General features: G+C 35.4%; 1 protein-coding gene across 2 annotated transcripts in view; it reads right to left on the bottom strand.

Moving 5' to 3' along the window:
• NOF1 (U3 small nucleolar RNA-associated protein) overlaps window positions 1-21,140 on the bottom strand; it is a 341,291-nt gene that overhangs the window by 145,165 nt on the left and 174,986 nt on the right. For both annotated transcript variants that reach the window (XM_089833039.1, XM_089833040.1), the window contains exons 13-16: window positions 2,570-2,629; window positions 2,339-2,377; window positions 2,140-2,228; window positions 1,956-2,020 (exon numbers count right to left, since the gene is read on the bottom strand). In XM_089833039.1, the coding sequence (XP_089689165.1) occupies window positions 1,956-2,020; window positions 2,140-2,228; window positions 2,339-2,377; window positions 2,570-2,629 (253 nt within the window). The remainder of the gene's footprint in view (window positions 1-1,955; window positions 2,021-2,139; window positions 2,229-2,338; window positions 2,378-2,569; window positions 2,630-21,140) is intronic.

Genomic DNA, 21,140 nt, shown 5'->3' with positions numbered 1-21,140 from the left:
TCTTATTATTATTATGTGCATATGCCAAACAGTACATTATGCTCGATTGATAAGATCTCCTGATTACAATGCTTCCCGAATTGGTTATAAATACTTTCCGAGGAACCTTCCCAAAGGTTTCTGTCGGCCAGATACATTATGTCCAGTACAAACTATTTACCCGTCGGCTACATAACAAGAACTTTCCCGAAGGGACCCGTTGGCTGATACACAATTTCCTTTCCGAAGGGACCTGTCGGCTGATACACAATTTCTACCGACGACATCTTTGTCCTAAATTCTTCTCATAATGCTCTTCATCTCCTCAAGGATAGTGCTCTGTCGCAAATTATACACTAGGATGAAGGCTCATAATTTCCAATTGATATTTGTCATAGATTCTGCTATTCTAATCTAATGCAACGACCGCCTATGAAGAAATGCATTTCATTGCTTCTGTCCTTCACAATTCTTCTATCTTGAAATGGAAAAAAATATGACGTGCTATAACTTGGTATTAGATGGTTCAAAAGGAGTAAGATATGGCTCATGATTTTATATCCACAGCTGACTAGAACCTTACACCTTATATACGCCTTTGATTGGGTTCTTTCCATTCCCTCAATTTGTGTATTTGTCTGACGACTCTGACCTGGTCGCTTATTATGTTTTGCGATTTTCTCTGCCTCTGGTTATCAAATGCCTAGTTGGATCTCCTATCTGTCATAAGTGTCTTCTATAATATTCATTGTGTATTGTCATCCCTGTCAAATAAATCTGGCTGCTCCTACTTATATGTTGTGTTAATCATTTTTTGTTGTGATGAATCAATCATCGCTTGCTGAACAAATCACTATTTTGAATAACAGTTTCTTTGATATATTATTCGTAATTGATATTTCCCTGATTGTACTGACTGAATTGTAAACTGAATGAAAGAAGATGCTACTCCACTCTAATTACCTCAGGAGATAATATTTTGTTTATTATTAAATTGCCACCCATTCGTAACAAACTAGGTGCGATTTTCAGGGTTTTTAGGCCCTGCAGATTATTACCTCAGTCAAACTGTCTTTCTCCACCACTTGGAAGGAGGACCTCATGTCTATAATTTTTCAATATAATGTTGGCAAACCATCTTCATGCATAGACCACCAAATAATTTGAATTCTTAACCAATACATTTGCACTTTGGCTCTAATACCATGTTGAGTTTCATGGAGGATCACTGCAAATATAATATAACTGCCATAATATCTGGTATGTGTGTTTTCCAAATAGCAGTGACCTCTTATACGGGGACATGTCTATTCATTAATTAGATAATTAATATAATAAAAACTTAGTCATAGTTTTTCATATATATATGATGAAAACATATATATATTAGTTATATCTCATATATAATTACATATAGATTTATCTGACAGAAGCTACCAAACATCAACCATATATCTATACACACACACACATGCAGACAGTTCAATATACAATCACAAATGGATATATATTAGAGGCAGTTTATTATATTCTTATGTCTTGCATCTACTCAGACCATTATTCCAGTATTGACTACTTGTTACCAGACTTTTGTCATTCATATTGAAAAAATATTACTATTGATGCTGAATTTTTCTGCCTCATATAGGGGGGTTTTACTAGGGTAATTCTCTGTGTCTTATTGTGTTAAATTTGTTAATTTTCTGCTTAAACATCTCTGATTATAAAAACAACAAGGTTATCCAATTATATTGGGACTCGTTCAATTACAATTAGTGTGCTTGATTTAAGAAAAATCATTTGCTTTGTATTATGTAGCATTCACAAAGATTGAAGCATTTGTAATTGATTTTCAGTATATTCACAACCTGTAAAATGCTGCAAAAAAATCACCAAGGAAATACAGAATAAGAATGATTGCTTATGTAAAGGAAAGAGCTTCCCAGTGATTCAGAATCTGATGACAGAATCTATACCTGCATTTACAAAATTTGATAGTATAATTGTCTGCCGATAATAGCGTGCTTGTCCATTCAAATACCTAATTAAACAATGATAAAGTATGACAATTATTATCCTGAAATCCTAAAATTGTCCAAAATTATGGGAGAAAAGTATTAAAACTAAGTATTAACAGTTCAAAAATCTTTAAAAACTCACCATTCTCTAATACGCATGAAATTGGTGCCATGCTGCTTGGTTGGCAGTCGATTTAATTGGTCAACAACAGAAACAACATGGGACCAATTCTGCAAAAGAAAGAGAGTTGTATAATTTACATTACAAATATTATATAACAAAAGAGCTTATATTTTGTTATCCATACTGTAAAACAAGGAAATGAAAACATAAACAATACCTGCATCAAAATGACATCAGCATTGTCAATTACTAAAATCTGCACAATATAAAAAACTGGAGTTAATATTAAATTGCTCAATCTCAATAACACAGGGAAAAACAAGAAAGTTTAGTTAATACAAAGCAACATAGCAACATAGATGGAATTTGATAATGTTTATGCATTAAAATGTTCCCGAAATGAACCAAGAGAGAATACATACAATAAAAAGTAGCATTCAATCTCTACCTCTATGGACGATAAGAAATCAACATCTTTATTCTTCTCAGTCTCTGCTTCTCCAATCCTCTGTACAGAAAGAAGTACTTTCAGGAGCTAACCCTCAAGAAGACCTCACCTTAAGGCCTAAGCTGTAAAACATATCAAAATCTAGAATTCCTATACATTTAAAGTTTTTGGAGTCACCTTCCCACTTATGGTACATGATTAGATTTTAAGGTTTCCTAGGAGCATATGATTGCTTTAATTGATTGTTTGGAGTCAAAAACTACACAGTTAAGTCAATTGTCCAACTCCAAATCAATAAGTCACCATTCACTGATAATGAACTAAAAGCAAAAAATTATATAGACAAAATACTCATGAATTCCTATTACAAGATACTACACCCAGCTTGTGCCCAAACCATGCTCTTATGAGACATAAAAATCCTTGGGTTCACCTGACAATCATCTCACAGATTATTTTCAATAGGTACCAAAGAATAGACATGTGTCCAACTAAAAAAAAACATAGTGGACCAATATGATACAAAACCTTCTATCAAAACCATTCACTTTTATTATCTGTGATAATGTAATTCGTCACAAGTCCTCAATTAAAGTAAAGCTCTAAATGGTTCCAAAATAATGACCCAGATTTCCCATCTAGATGCTATGAAAATAGTAGACATCAATCAGGACATTATAAGCTTTGGTTTGACTGTACTATATGAACTGAAAGGCAACTATTATACAATAACTAAGGTGTTGTTACTCACATAAATGTAATGTTTATTACATCCTAAGGAAATGAGCTATTAATTATAAAGACTACAACTAAGAAAAATTTCTGATCCATGGTCTATGATAAGATACCTCACAATAATAATTAAATCCCATACATATTTTTAAATCAATGATGCAAGAAAACAAATGCCTGAATAAGTAATTTGATTTAGTTTGCATCAGAACAACTAACTTAGATGAAGATTTTCAAATCATTAACTAATTGTGGTAAAATTAATATATTCTTGATTAGGCTTTAAAAAATTATAGTCATCACTTTGTCATACCCTACAATGATTCTCAATGGCATCAATACTGTTGTCGGTAAAATCTATTGTAGCCGACAGGTAGAATAGTATCCGAATGAGCGCGTGACGCTTGAGTCACGCCTTCGGGAAGGTATATGTACACCATCTGAAATGGACTTTGGATGTTCGTTGTAAACATCATTGGAGTTATTGTAATAAGGATATTGTGTATATGAATAAAGTATCTATTATGTGTTCTATCGTGCTATACTACATGCTTTAAATTTCTTCACCTTGTACGATAAACATTTGGTCTTGGCCTCAGAACCCCGCAGGGGTGCTACATGCGCTAATTTGCTCTTGGCCCCAGGACCCCATGGGGGTGCTGCCCCTCGACCTCGCAGGAGGCGATGCCCCCTAGACCCCCAATCAATGCAGTTATCAATCATGAGAAGCATGACTAGTTGATGAGATATGGAGCTGTTGTGGGCATAGAGTGTTTGTGCCCTAGAGGTGGAGAAAGCACTAGAGCAGGCCTTTCGAGAAGGGTGCTACGCTTTGAGGCACTCAGAGTAGGTGTTGGACGTGAGGCTGTCTTGGTGGATGCATAAAGAGCTCGGTAGGAGTTGATCATCTAGTTGGAGACAGTAGAGTGACACTTGGCTCAATGTACCCAGGAGTTGGAAGCAAAGAAGCCGGTACAGGTGGCTATCAAGGTTAGCTTGGCTAAGGAGATAGTATTGTGTTAGTAGAGGCTATAGATGCAACTATGTTTTTGGAGAACAGTTTGGTGCAGGCATGGGCAAATGTGAAAGTGGTGTGACGGAAAAAGATCTATCCTATTATAGTTAGTCACAGTTAATGTATTCTATTTTAATAATCTATCTCGAATATTTTGTAATTGCCGTCCAAAGACGACTTTACTTTTTGGGGGGGATGATGTTGTCAGTAAAATCTATTGTAGCCGACGGGTAGAATAGTATCCGAACGGGCGCGTGACGCTTGAGTCACCCCTTTGGGAAGGTATATGTATACCATCCGAAATGGACTTTGGATGTTCGTTGTAATCATCATTGGAGTTATTCTAATAAGGATATTGCGTATATGAATAAAGTATCTGTTCTGTATCGTATTGTGCTACACTACATGCGTTAAGTTTCTTTACCCTATATGGTAAACAAATACTAGTTGATTAAGGTATTAAGGGTCACACTTGTGCAGAATAATGTTCACAAAAAGCTTAAGATTTTGGAAATGATTTGCTAATAACCAAAAAAGGTGATTTAATTAATAGAGATGTATTGAAAATATTTAGAATCATAGCCATGATATTATGGTTTTGGAACAATGTTTGAAATAACTTTGTGTTTAGATTAAGTTTAAATCATGATATGTATCTCAGAATCCTTCTAAGGAAAAAAAATCCTGTAACAAAATTGAGTCTGCAAAAGGCATTAACCTGGACAAGGCCAAACCAAGTGTAAGGTGGGATTCTATGTTTCACAAGACACTATTCCTAACTAAGGACATCATGATTACATGAGGCAGGCCAGCAAAGATAAAGCAAAGTGGCAAATGTTGGCTGGGAAGTCAACTGTCACAAAGAATGTGAACAAACTAATTGTAGGCAGTAATGGCCAAATTAATCTTGAAGACAATATATGGAAGAAAATAGGCATGAGGAAGTCCATGTAGATGGGAGAATCAAAAATCACCCACTCAGTTGCACGACCAACTGAACAACCAATCAAAAAAACAAAAGAACCTATTATGAAGAGGCAAAAATAAATGAGCCTGGCTTTGATCTTAGACCCTTCATCCTTGAAGTTCTGAATACATCTCAGTGACTTGTATCCACCAATTCATTATAAATATCTGTGTCATGCAATGAGGATTTAACTAACCTCTTCCAAGCTCTTGCTTCCTAAAATGATAAATTCACTCCATAAGACCCTTGCTGCTGCTCCTTCAACTCAAAAATTCAAACCCTATCTTCTGCTGTCAGAGATGGTAGACGCAACTATAAGCCAAGGTTTTGGCCTTAAAGGGCAAGTAAGGATGTGGGCCCCAAAAACCGACCCCCAATAAGCCAAAATGAAATGCCTTTTTCAATATATTCTTTGACAGTTTCTTGTCTTAAATTTTGAGCACGGACGGCCATCCCCGTGACTGCCATATGTCCCCAAGTTTTTTAGACAACACCCCTGAATTTCTAAGAGACCCAAGATGGCCTTACCTGATTTTCAAAATTCCGGAATGGGGGGGAGAGATGTCGCCTGGCCATCCCCAACTCTCTGAAACATCCCTGGTACTGGGATGGTGGAAATTAAACCGGGGATGCATCCCCAGATAATGCTGGTTTCCTACTTTCCTAAAGTGGTTTTCCAAGTCCCAAAATTCTAACTTCCAACTCCTAGTTCTCAGACTTCAAAATCAGATTCATGATTCCCATTCCTAGAGTCTGATTTCCAAAAGTGCATTTCACTTCCAAGGACGGCAGATTCAGAGTTTCCAATTCCGCATCCCAAATCCAAGATCAGGGAATTCTGAAGCTCCAAATATAATTAGAATGCAAAATCTGATCTCTTGCAATGCGAAGACCACAAGTTAGGAATTGCAAGTCTAAATCCTACAGATCAGAATGTCAAAAGTAACAGTTCCTAAATCAAAATCCCAAAATGCAGATTCTACAACTCCAAGATCAGGTTTCAAAAACATCTCCTGTTCAATTTCAAGATCAGACAACAGAGATTTCCAGAATTATAATCTAGGATCAGACTTCAAATTCTGGAATTCCAATTCCTACTTTCAAAATCAGGACTTAGATTTATAATTTAATACTGAGAATTTCCAACTCCTAAAGCAGAGGGTTGAAATAAGAATGAAAAAGATTAAATTACAGTAATTCCCAAAATTCAAGTTTTGAATTACAAAATCAGTCTTCAAATTCCTTCTCCAAGTTTGCATTCTCAGAATAAGAATCCTAAAACTAAATCACAAATCAGAAAGTTGCCAAAATTCTCTGCTCATTTCCAATTCCAATTCCTGATTTAGGGTTTCAAATACAGAAGTCAGAGGTTGTCCAGGTTCCAGTTTTCAGGCAGACTATAGGATTCCTAAAATTCAGGATTCAAGTATCAATCAAAGTTTCCAATTTCCAGGAATCCTAATCCAAATCCAAGATTCAGAACTTAAATTCCAAATCCATCCCAGGACATGAAATCTGATCCTCTGACATTTTAAGTCATGGCCTGTCCTGGGAGGTTGATACATAGCATTGTCATGATTTCTGGGTGGCGATAATTTGAAGCGAACAATTACAATGATGATTGATGAGGAGCATCTAGTGTAATGATGAAATTCAATATTAATATTCTTGGTCATAACAATAATGCCATGAGTGCTTTGATCAAACCTGGTTGTATGATGTTGCTATGCAGGTGTTCACATGCAAATGCTAAAGATGCCATAGGAAGAAACGAAGAACCAAAGGAGATAGTCTATCAGAGCTGCTCATGAATGGGAGACAGCTACAAGATCATTCAAAAAAAGCATGAATACAAAGACATTCCAACATTCCCTAATCACCGACGGATATCATACAGACTCAAGGGCCAAAATTCAGAATTTCTGCAAAACCAAGAAAACGTCACAGAATGTCAGTAAAGGAATGGAATATTCAAAGAAGTAATATTTTAAAAGTGTATTGTAAAAGGAATAGGAAAGCCAGAGAAATCAAAGCAAATGTAAAGTGGAAAAGTTACGAAGTATTTCCTACCCTCCTGCTTTCTCTTATTTTCCTCAAGAATTGTGTAAATATTGTCCTGTAATGGAAGTAGGTAAATCTATTTTGTCTTCTATACTATGGAAGTAGGATCAGGATCAGCTAATCACAGCTTTCTATACTATGGTTTCCCTAATCCAAGGAACCAAGTGGCCTCTCAAATCTTCTTCTAGAAATCTCTGAGTTGTGCATCCTGTGCATCCTCATTATGGTTGTGGCCCTTCACAACCGCCCCCATAGATTCTCAGCTTAGGGTCTCTTTCTTTCCTAAGGCCTATCCTTCGATTCTAGACTTCTTCCCAAATATTCAAGACCGTTAAATCCTAACCTAAATAATCCTACAGGTCTGACAGTACAGACCGTACCTCTCCTAAATGATAATATATCTTAAGAATGGCATTTGTTATTTATACCTATCTATCCTATTGGTGCTGGCTATCTTCTTAGAGGTGCCTTTGTTAGTATTTGACTAAACTATTGATTAGTTAGTTAAGTTCTAAACTAAAGTTACTAGAAGTCACCGACTTAGGAAAAGGTGTTATTAATGTCTTTTGAAGGGTTATACTCCTTGAAGGAGACACCCCTTTAGCAAGGTATATGATTGGTTGTGGATGTAGAATTAGAGGACACACAGAAATACAATAGTCTGCTCCTCTTTGCATTTCATTTCCAGCATTTGATAAGTCTGCAATATATATATTTTCAGATCAGAATAATACAGTGGATTTATACTCAAGTTAAATTATACTTTCAGTCAACACACTGAATATTTAGTATATTAAAGAAGTTCCCTCTCAGCCAATCTGGGTTCTGATTTTAAACTCTGATTCAGACTCAGAATTTGCAGAACTGTACATGGTATCAAAGCCAGGTTATCAGATCTAGGGCTCTGCAAATTTTCAGTGATCAGACCTTTTACATTCAGTAATTGTCTTCCATTTCCAATGGCATATTCAATTAGACCTGAAGATAGATTCAATGGAAAGGAACATTTTGAAGCATGTAAATTTAGAATCTTGATGATTCTCGAAGAAAATAATGTTAGACAGTTTGTTGATGGAGCATCCAAACAGCCACCTGTTGAACCTCACAAATCTATATGGATCAATGGAAACAGGAAAGCCATTCAAATCATATTGGATGGAGTTAAAATGACATTGTACCTATGCTTACAAAACACCAGACTGCCTACGATATGATGAATGCATTTGAAATAAATAATGCAATGAGGGTCCTTGCACTAAAGAGACAACTAAATCACAACCAAATAAAGAAAGGAGAATCAATAAAATCTTACTTTCTAAGAGTCGCTAGTATTAGAGATGAATTGTCCAGCATAGGAACCATCATAAATGATACCGAATTAACACTCATGGCCATAGATGGACTGCCAAAATCATGGGAAACATTTGCACAAGGAATAATTGCTAGAGATCAGCTTTCCGATTTTAACAGACTTAAGAATGATTGTCTTCAGGAAGAATCAAGAAAACTAAAGAAAGGAGGAAAAACTAAAGTGGAAGATGAAGAACTTCACGTTCTTAATGCCAATTCTTATAAAGGCAAGAAAAAGCATTTCAAGAAAAATAAAGGAAATCAGAAGAATGGCAAGCCCAAGAAAACTAATTGTCCAGAAAACTCCTATTATAGTCCAGAAAACTCCAAGAAACAAGCAAATTGCACAAATGTTGTTAGAGAAGAAGAAACTTATGATCCAGAGAATCATGAATTGTATTCCTCCTTATCAAATGAAATCTCAAATAAGGCATGGCTGATAGATAGTGGATCCTCCAAGCATATAACGGGATACAAGGAAACTCTAGATTTCTTGACCGAGAAAATTAACGGTGAAGTTACTAATGGTGATAACTCAGCACATTCAATTAAAAATTAAAAATTAAAAAAATTGCCGTCTCCAAGTACCCCCGTCTCCTATTTGAAAAATTGTTGTACCGGTACCAGTACCAGTACCAGAGACCTTGAAGTCTCCCCGTCTCCCGATGACCTTGCTTAGAATAGATAATGGAGGAGAATATACCTCAGATTTGTTTAAAACTTTTTGTAAAGAATCAAGGATCAAGAGGGAGTATATTGTTCCTTATAACCCTGAACAAAACGGGGTAGCTGAAAAGAAAAACAGGACAATTATAGAAGCTGCTAGAGCTATGATTTTTTATCAATATCTAGAATACTATCTTTGGGCAGAAGTGTCTTGTACTACTATATACATCCAAAACAGAAGCCCTCACTCCTATCTTAAAGATAAGACCCCTGAAGTATTTACTAAAATAAAACCTAATATAAGTCATCTCAAAATCTTTGGATGTCCTGTATACATTCATGTGCCAAAAGAAAAGAGGACCAAATTAGAACCATCTAGAAGAAAGGGTATCTTTGTAGGGTATAGTGAAACTTCTAAAGCATATAGAATTTTCATACATAGAGAGAAAACTATTGAACTTAGTAGAGATGTAATCTTTGAGGAAGATCTTGCATTTAAAAGAGCAATAAATTCCCATGAACCCTCTCCTTTATCAAATTCTGAAAAAATAAGTGAATCTGAATCTCAGAGGGAGAACTTCGAAGAGGTCGAAGATGAAATAAACCTTGAAGAAAGTTCAAAGAAAAGGCGACTTTGGGCCATAAAAACAGTTGGAGCAGCTCAAGATTTTGCTGCCCCTTCAGGATCTGTTAGAGAAAGTAAAAGACCTAAAAGATTCTCTGGTTATACAGCAAATATGATTGATCTATCCAAAACAGAGCCAACCAATCCTTCTGATGCTATTAAACATCCAGCCTGGAAAGAAGCTATGATAGAAGAATATCAATCAATTATGAAAAATGATGTTTGGGAAATAGTTCCTAGGCCAAAAGGAAAATCCATTGTGTCTTCAAAATGGATATTCAAAATAAAGCATGCTCCTGATGGAAGTATTGAGAAATATAAAGCCAGATTTGTAGCCAGAGGTTTTTCTCAGAAAGAAGGAATTGATTATGAAGAAACTTTTGCTCCTGTTGCTAGATATACTACCGTTAGAGTTGTCTTAGCAATTGCCACATCTAAGGGATGGAAGATACATCAGATGGATGTAAAGACAGCATTTCTCAATGGAAAGATTTCAGAAGAAGTCTATATAGAGCAACCAGAAGGTTTTGAAACTCATGATCCAAATGCCTTTGTTTGCAGACTCAAGAGAGCTCTTTATGGGCTTAAACAAGCTCCTAAGGCCTAGTATGAAAGGATTGATAAATATCTCACTAGCTTAGGATTCTCTAAGAATGAAGCTGATCCGAACTTGTATTATAAAAGAGATAAAGATGGTATGGTAATCTTGATATTGTATGTTGATGATTTATTAATCACAAGTGATGATCATCTTATAGATCAATGCAAGAAAGATCTTATCAGAGAATTCGAGATGAAAGACTTGGGTCTTCTCCATTACTTCTTAGGATTGGAAGTGCGACAGAATGTCGATAGTATCATACTGAATCAAAGGAAGTACACTTCAAATATCTTGAAGAAATTTGAAATGTGGAACTGCATGTCCATGTCTTCTCCAATGGAGACCAATTTACATAAACTTAGAGAAGCAGCTCCAGAATCACCTCCAATAGATTCTACTCTCTACATGCAAATAATTGGGTCTTTGATGTACCTAGTAAATACAAGACCTGATATTTGCTATGCGGTTCATGCATTAAGTCAGTTTATGTGTGAACCTAAGGAGATTCACCTAGTTGCTATTAAACACATTATGAGATACCTTCAAGGTACTCTTAACTATGGACTCAAATATGAGAGAGTTGCTTTAGATTTGCATGGATTCACCGATTCAGATTGGGTGGAAGTGTTAAAGATAGGAAAAGCACTTCAGGATGCTGTTTCAGTTTAGGATCAGCTATGATTTCATGGATATGCAGAAAGCAGTCTTCAGTAGCTCAAAGCTCCAAAGAAGCTGAATACATTGCAATAGCAATGGCCTCTCGAGAAGCAGTATGGCTAAGGAAGTTACTTGTGGGATTATTTGGGCAAGCCATGAATCCTACAATCATTCATTGTGATAATCAGAGTTCCATCAAGCTCTCAATGAATCCAGTTTTCCATGATAGATCCAAGCATATTGAAATTCCTTACCATTATGTAAGAGATATGGTAGACAGGAATTCTGTTAAATTGGAATACATTTGTACTGCAGATCAGACAACAGATATACTCACCAAACCTCTATCTAGGGTAAAGATAGAACATTTCAGAAAGAGACTTGGTATGGTTGAGTTGTAATTCATTTGTACTCTTTAGTTATTAATAAAGTTAAATTTTATTTGTCAGGCTATTGACAGTTATGGGCTCCACCATGTGTAATCATTATTTAGAGGTGACGATCTCTGAAATAATGAATACTTGTGCAAAGGCATTATGAGAGGTGACGATCTCTTAGATAATGCCCTAACAGTAGATTTTACTGTAAGATCCAAGTGAATTTTTAGATCGTCTTGTGATATTGGCATTGCTATGTTCATGGGTCACAAATTGGATAAAGAAAGAATTCTAGAAATTCTTCAGGTTTATCCTGTATTCTAGTAGATCTTAAATTCAGGGTCTAGTTGTGATTTAGAAATACCAGTTTCTATGAGTCACAACATGCGTTTTATCACTAGTAGCAGTGGTTTGTCATATTACAGGCTAAGTAATATGACTTTGTATCATGTGTTCCATGATACCACATAGGAGACAGACAGATATAGAGTATTAATACTTGCTTACTCATCTGTATTGATGATAGCTAGATATAAATCTCTCTATAGGATTATTAGGTTAAGAGGGAGAGTTAAATCCTAACCTAAATAATCCTACAGGTTTGACAGTACAGACCGTACCTCTCCTAAATGATAATATATCTTAAGAATGGCATTTGTTATTTATACCTCTCTATCCTATAGGTGTCAGCTATCTTCTTAGAGGTGCCTTTGTTAGTATTTGACTAAACTATTGATTAGTTAGTTAAGTTCTAAACTAAAGTTACTAGAAGTCGCCGACTTAGGAAAAGGTGTTATTAATGTCTTTTTAAGGGTTATACTCCTTGAAGGAGACACCCCTTTAGCAAGGTATATGATCGGTTGTGGATGTAGAATTAGAGGACACACAGAAATACAATAGTCTGCTCCTCTATGCATTTCATTTCCAGCATTTGATAAGTCTGCAATATATATATTTTCAGATCAGAATAATACAGTGGATTTATACTCAAGTTAATTTATACTTTTAGTCAACACACTGAATATTTAGTATATTAAAGAAGTTCACTCTCAGCCAATCTGGGTTCTGATTTTAAACTCTGATTCAGACTCAGAATTTGCAGAACTGTACAGAGACAGCTAGTGGGGTGGTTCAGCATCCCTTTTAAGTTCCTCGTTTGGGTTCCTATCTATGTTGTTGTTTTTATTGGTTTTCGTTTTGTTCCTTTTCCCAGTCGCCATTTGGTGAACCTGCTACTGGCTTTTCCTTTGCCACGCTGCTGTAGTCCTTTAGACCCATTTGTTGGCCTTTCGTTGGACATTAATAAACTTAACATATCTAGTGGAACTTGGTAGAGGATATTACATTTTATACCCAAATGCTTCTAGAAGACAAATTTGAGGCCTTGAGATTGAGATAATTTCCACTGTTGATCATGTAAGCCTTCTCTATAGAAGGCATGACCTTTTTCTTTTGTAAAGTTAGTAGAAAGATAGCAGTTAGTAGCAGGAGTAGAGGTTATTGTTGTAGTCGCAAGATCTAAGGACCAGAAATTAATGTAAATGACATTTAATATTAACATAAGGGAAAACACTGAAGTTATGGTATCTTTCATGTATTCTTTCAATCTATGCATAATTTCTGTTCTCCAAGGTTAATTAAAGATCTATGATATTGATGGTTAAATGTGAAGATATGTGAAGGATTTCCAATTCATACCATTTGTATCTTGCTGATGTGAGGTGTACTGCATGTTGGAGCTGCACCATTGTCAGGGACACGAATGTGTGCCAAAATCTTGTAACTCAAAAGATTTTCTATCATACATAGATAGAAAACTTGTTACATCCTTTAACTGAACTCTACGCACATTCTTTTAACTCAACTTTTTCTATCATACCTTTATCCATTAAATGTTTTGCCTTTATTTCTTTGAAGAGACATGACTTATCTTTTACTCAATCACTCTCTTTCAATTAACATTGAACTGACTCCTCCACACAACAGTTGTTTATTTAATGTCTTTTCATGAGTTTAGTAAATCACATCCTTGGGACAAAAAATCACTTCAAAGCAGATTACTTCACTTTTCGTAATCCCATCACTTCAAAAAGAATATATTAACTGTCATAAGAATTGTGTCCTTTCCTTTTGCAAAAATTAATCACTACATTTTGTTTCTCAAACGAATTGGATAAGACAAATCTTGTCTTAATCTTATTTTGGCTTTTTCTATTTGTGTATTATGCAGTTTTTTTTAGTTTTTTATTTTTGTCATGAATTGCTTCCTACAGATCTGTTTTATTGATTGATGTGTATACAGTTGCTGCTAATAATTCATTTAATCTCAACATTATGATAAAAGGAGTTGGCCAGATTTGAATATGAATCTAAATCACACATCACTGGCTTGGTTAGTACCATAGTTTAAAAACTCGGTATCGGCAATATCTCGGCCAACCTAATTTTTTTGGAAAACTCGGAATCGGCAAAAACTCGGTGAAAAATTCGGCAGTATATCGGCACTTTTATCGAACATTTGAAAATATAAAATTTCTTAAAATATATATTTGTAGAATATATAATAATTTGAGATATCCACCATGTGGTTAATTACTGTTTAACTTAATACATAGCAAGTGGAACTTAGCAAATTAATACTGGTAGTCCTAATGTTAGCTACTTATTATTTACATTTTAAATCTAAATAATAAATATATTTTAATTTTATATACAAATATTTATTTTATGAATATATATTTAATATTCACGTAAATATATTTCAAATAAGAGCTAACTATATGAATTTGTGTTAGACAAATATATATATATATATATATATTGGAAGTCTATTGGTAAAACAAAAGCCCTTGTAAAGCTTATTATAAAACTCTTTAGTATAAGAGTTTGCAAATAATTTAACAAAAACTAAACGAGTTTATAATAAAGAAATTTACAAAGAATTTCTAATTTTACCATAATTTATAAAATCGTTCCTAAACAAAAACGAACTAAACGTAACTTTCACAAATACAATTAAAAAAAATCTAAATTCCCTCATTTATAATGTCAATGAAAAAAAATTATTAAAACTATATTTTAAAATTTGAAACCCTTAATGCTGAAGGAAGCAATATTGTCGGGTACGATTCCCAATCTCCATAAAGTAATGGCGTCGACCAGGGAAGTCTTCTGCCTTGTAGTCACTGTCATCGGCAGGGAAAAATAATAACATCGGACTTGTCAATCAAATGATGGCAACAAAACCTAGAACTTGTTTGTAGTTTCTGTTCGCCGAATTTTAACAGTCAAATGCGCAATGTTTCGCGAGATTTTGTGGAAAAAAACGCAGCGATATTTTAAAAAATACGTCACCGATATATGTTGCGTTTTATTCGGCCGACCATCTGACCCGCGATATATCGCGCTTTTGGCGTTATATCGCCGTTTTTTTAAACTATGGTTAGTACCATCAGATCGCTGTCTTCAACCTGCAATCTTTATTGTTCAGAGGCTGATCATTAAGCCGCACGCGAACTAATATCTAACTCAACAAATACATGCCATCTGATTTGTATTCTCCAGTCAAAGGTCCTTTCGATGATAGCGTATTATTTTAATATGAACTCGCCCAATATTAAATCGCTGTTGTATTGATTAACAGGTGACACCATTATGACACATCATAATATCATATGTTATCACTGACTCATCATCTGTACAAAATTGCTGCTTGATTAAAAGCTTCTTTATACTCTTCCACCTTTACTTCATACATGACTCTTCTGTATACTTGGTTTTCTTGTCATCAATGACAATTCTCCAACAAATTGTTTGTACAATGCCTCATCAATTGATGATGAATTATCATTGGCTGACAACTTTACCTCAATCACCATCATTGTAGTGGCAAGACTGCAATCAATCATACATAACCATTTTCAAGAAGGAAAAAAAAGCCCATGCTAAACATGAGAAATGAAGATAAAAAAATGATATCATTAAAATTCAACATTCAGCAATGCCATAGGAGACAACATTTAGCAATAGCATAGAAGGCATATGTTAGTCATCATAAATGAAATTTAATTTAGATTTTAGACAGTGCAATACAGTGGCTCCATTATCAGCAATGGCAAGATCATCATCCTAGAAAAAAGAAATCACAATGTCATCACTATCGCTATTGACATAGAGATTTATATTAGATAGACTTTCTATAAATCTTGAGAATTGAAGATGTTGATTGATATATGCTAGTCTTGTCAAGCTTAACTTGCATACATGCAAACACTTAAAAACTCAACAAACAAAATAAAAGTCGTCAAATATCTTTAAAAAAATCATACTTCACCATGCAAACCTCCTTGTTAAAATCCTCATTCACTAAGGCATTTCACATACATCTCAAGCTTTCAACAAAACTTAGTTGCTGTGAGGAGTTGCGATCAATGGCAAGATCATCATCCTAGAAAAAAGAAATCACAATGTCATCACTATCGCTATTGACATAGAGATTTATATTAGATAGACTTTCTATAAATCTTGAGAATTGAAGATGTTGATTGATATATGCCTTAGTTACCGATTCGGGATACGAATCCGATTCGGGCACGTGAATCGGATCCGTGGATTCGTGATTTTTTTTTTTTCCCGATTAGGATTCGTGGAGGATTCGTGAATATATATATATATATATTACTGATCTTGCCCAAGCCCCAACTAGTAACAGATATATATATATATATATATATATATATTTATTTATTTATTTATTTATTTCTCTCATTTATTAGTATATATAATGCATAAAAAGGTCATTTTAGCACTAGAAAGCCAAAAAATATATTTAAAAAAGTCATATTAAATAATTTAGACTCACTTGAACCTGTCGATCCTTGAGGATTCATGCTGGATCCTTGAGGATTCGTGTCTGGATTCACGTAGATCTGGGCAGGATCCTTGTTTTACACAGTGGATTCGTCAGGATTCATGGCCCACGAATCCGGACGAATCCACTGTGTAAAACAAGGATCCTGCCCGGATCTGCACGAATCCAGGCACGAATCCGGATCCGGCCTCTAGGGCACGAATCCGGTAACTAAGATATATGCTAGTCTTGTCAAGCTTAACTTGCATACATGCAAACACTTAAAAACTCAACAAACAAAATAAAAGTCGTCAAATATCTTTAAAAAAATCATACTTCACCATGCAAACCTCCTTGTTAAAATCCTCATTCACTAAGGCATTTCACATACATCTCAAGCTTTCAACAAAACTTAGTTGCTGTGAGGAGTTGCGATCAAAATGTGACCCATTTGTCAAAGAAGCAAACTTTTCCTTGTAGTCTATCCTCCCTTAGTCTAAATAGGCTTTGGTAACAAGGCGGTTCTTGTACTTGTCTAAAGCGAGGGCAACTTTACATTTGATCTTGTGGACATTTGCATCAACTTAGAGGAATAAAAAAGAGTGTAAACAAATCGTGTTTTCAATGATTTAGTGATTAAAGTACAAGACACTGAGAAGCACAACGTCACTAATTAAACACACAGCAAAGTTGTAGATGTTACGATTTTTTGTGTCATTTTGTGAACTACAGATGTCCTTTCCTTGAATCTCCTTTTATTCTATAGCACTTGGCAGTTCTGGAAGATTATTACCACTTTTAAACTTCCCCTCGTTGTTCCAATGACCAGGGGTTTTGGCTAGAAAATCCATCTGACAGTTGAACTACCTGTCATGTCCCCAAATTTTAATGTAATAATTAAATTTAATTAATTAATTAATTGGTCCCAAAATTTAAATAATATAAGGACCTTTAATTAGTTACTTTAATTAATTAAGATGGAGACCAAGTTAAAATTTGTATTTGTGGTTCCGATTGATTTAATATCTCGGACCCATTTTTATTTTGTTTCCATAGTTTGTGTCGCCGTCGGCTATCTTTGTACACCCTCGGAAAGTTTCCTGACAAGTATTTAAGCATGGCTTGTAGGTAGTCTTTGGGTATGCTTTTGGATTATTTTCTATGTACTGCAAATTCCTATTAAATTTCTGGATAGCTTGCCATTCAGAAGTGAAAGATCTTCCCTATTTGGCTCGTGCAGTTTCGATGGGATTTGACCCTAACCCTATTCCGTTGTTGCATGTATTACTTCGCTCGGATCTGGCAAACCAGAGTATCATCTTTGGCAAATATTAATTGAAGGATTATGTGTATTCAAGTCTCTATTATTGTCTGGAGTTCATCTAAATTTGTTGTTATTTTTGTATGAGCAAAATCGCAATCATTGTTGTGGTTGTATCACTTCTAACACGAATACTCACTGACGATTATCCCTCCTCCAAACTTTTGTACTGCCCTTCATTTGCATCGTATGATGTGCTAATTCCATCGTACGGCCTAAAACACCTTTACCGTATGGCCCTGATCTCTACCGTACGACCTTTTGATTTTTACTATACGAGTCACCTTGACACCCCCATTGTACAGCTCCTACTACGGCCTAACTTGCATTTTGCTCCAACACCATACGGACTTCTTGACAACAACTTTGTACTTTCTCCACTTTCCTCCACCGTACGGACCCCATTGCGTCTACGGTTGATCTTTCCATTCGCGTACGGATTATTCAAGCTTCATCTCTGCCAGTTACGCAGTCCTCTGTACTTGGGAACATAACAGTGGTATTAGAGCAGAAACCATCAGGAGCATCTCCGAAACCATTCGAGAAAGTGGTCGTGCAACACAGGCAGTGGCCGCGCAACACGAGTAGTACCCGCGCAGCACGGGAGCATCTCTGAAACCGTTCAGGAAAGTGGCCACGCAACAGGGGCAACTAAGGTCGAGCAGCATAGGCAGTGGCCGCATAGCATTGGAGCATCTCCGAAACTGTTTGGGAAAGTGGTCGCACAGCACAAACAGTAGTCGCGTAGCATGGGCCACTAAGGCCACACAGCACGGGAGCATCTTCAAAACCGTTCAGGAAATTTCCGAAACTTTCGAGAACATTACACTGCCCGACTAAAATGCTCTAGGTGGTAATTTTTAGTTTTTACGGGCAGGCCAATAGCTCTCATTTTCTAGTGGAGACTACTGTTGGTCAGCCAATCTATTTTTATGTCAAGCTATAAAATATTCAGTAGGACGTGCATGTCAACCTTAGAAGCCAATTCGGCACCCTGGAAGCTGGAATTAGAAGCCAAAGTGAGTGGATGCGAAGGCAAGAGCTGATGCGCCTGGAAGCTGGCCGGAAGCCATTCCAGGCCAGCCAAATGAGGTAGAAAGCCACCTGCCGCATCCAGCTGGCTGGGAATGGCTTCCGGCCAGATTTCGAACGCATCTGAGAGCCTCCACGGGCTTCCAAACAAGACAAGTACCCAGAAACGCGGTAAATGCATTTCTTGATATATTTCTTCACTTAAAACACACACGGGGAACTAGATTTTTTAATTTGTTGTTTCCTTGCAAACCCAACAACGGCCCTAAAAGAGGCCATTCGACCAAAACTACCTCCATTTTGTTTATACTTCCTCTCTTTTCTCATTTGCTCTCCATATTTGCATTTTTAAGAAAAGTTGATTATTTTCGAAGAGGATCATTCCTAGAGCAAGGGTTAGCTTCCACAAACGATTTTTAAGCAACTAAGCTAAGCATTTAATCTCATTCTTGTGTTCTTTCATGATTTTTGTTCAAGTTTTTATTAACATTTTTTTTAAAACAAAGTAAAGAAAGAAGTTTAGCAATCTATTTAAGTAGTTTGTATCATTTTTCTGCACTTATATGCTTTATGTTTATAATTTTAAAAATTTATTTTTATTTAATTTCTTATAGATGGCCGCAACCGGTAGTCAAAGTTCAATGGGCCAAGCAGCTGACAATTTTAAAGTTGATGTGGAATCTCCTTTACAGAGACATACCACAAGAGAGGCAAGAAAGCTTGCTTACCAAGCCATTGCACGATGTCTCTGTGCCAATGGTCTACCTTTCAATTTGGTGAGATCACCATATTAGAAGGAAATGGTTCTCATTCCACCATCACCACAATCATGGATGATGATGCTGATAGCATCATGACACATGGTGTATATACCACAAGTGGAGCTGTTTTGGGTTCAAATGATCTTGAACTTGCAGCAGTTTGAGGAGATGGAACCAAGAAATGTCTGAAATGATGATGATTTTTTGCGAGTCCATATGATACGGATTCGGATTGATAAACATTGAACGATGTGATGGAAATATTGTCACTGATGTCAAAGGAATTCATCAGCATGAACAAAACTATAAATATATCAATGTCAAAGGAATAATGATATGTATCTTGGAATGTCTCACAAAGTCAAGAAGGAAATCAAGAGGGATCATTTGAAGTCAATAAAGGCATGAAGTAATAAGACTAAATGGACATCATGGGCATAAGCAACAATCATAAATATGAAGTATGAAAGAAATAGATATATGAAGTAAAGTATTTACTTCATCTATAATCCAAGTCAACAATATATAGTTTGAAATAACAACAGATTTGGAAATATGAATATATTGAACACATGTATGGACTTGCAACATGCAATTGTATCATATGAAAACAAGTAAAATTCATTGCGGGTTTCCAAGCCAACATTTGATTGGATTCATTTTTTTATTAAAATGTTTCAAAGTATGAGTGATCATTGTGGGCTTATGAATTTCATAGACAAAAATTAAGTATAAAAAGAAGCAATTATATAAACTGGCAATTTATAGCAGTGATTATCAAAAGCAAACTACAGAGGTGAAGATATAATAATAAAGAAAAACAATAAGCGTATAAAACAAAACTTCAGAAAAAGAAACCTTGTATTTATCTCTATTTCATCTTATTCACCTGGTTCATCCAAAGAAGAATTCCACGATAATGTTTTAAAGGATAAAAAGTCATATTGCCACATCATCTAACAAGAATATATGAATACAATGGAGAAGTTTGGAAGTGTTTAGGCTGTCAGACAGGTGTCAGATATATTGGAAAACAAACAAGACCATGTCTGAACAAGAGATGAATACCACAAGAAACAAAAACCGACAGCAGAAACTTATAGTGCCGTTTAGCATCAGATAAGCTTATTATTGATACAAGATAAGCATCGATATTATATTAATTTATATGGTAGTCAAAGTTGTTGCCTATGAAGGCATGAATGTGCAGACAAGATATGAGTGAAGCCACAGGAATATGAATAAAGACGTCAGTATGAAGAAATAGCAATAAAGACCAGATTTAAGAGCAGCAATATATTTAATAACATCGGTAATATACATCAGCGATATGTGTAAGAGAAAAAGTTATAATAATATTGGCCACTGAAATAATTAAATATACAAACAAATGACAGTAGTTTCCAAGTCATCACAGAATCATTCTTTACCATCAACAAGAAGATGGCAGCATATTTTGTGAGGAGGCAATAATTATTATGGAAGTGAATACGGAAGACATCTATGTTAAGGATAAAAGTGATTATATGCGAATCTGCACAGAAACCTGTAGGAGGA

The sequence above is a fragment of the Cupressus sempervirens genome, chromosome 5 (genome assembly GCF_028749045.1).
Source record: "Cupressus sempervirens isolate cs-2001-9-10 chromosome 5, ASM2874904v1, whole genome shotgun sequence".
Lineage (NCBI taxonomy): Eukaryota > Viridiplantae > Streptophyta > Pinopsida > Cupressales > Cupressaceae > Cupressus > Cupressus sempervirens.
The sequence above is the reverse complement of the archived record's forward strand: the minus strand, read 5'-3'. Positions and strand labels throughout refer to the sequence as shown.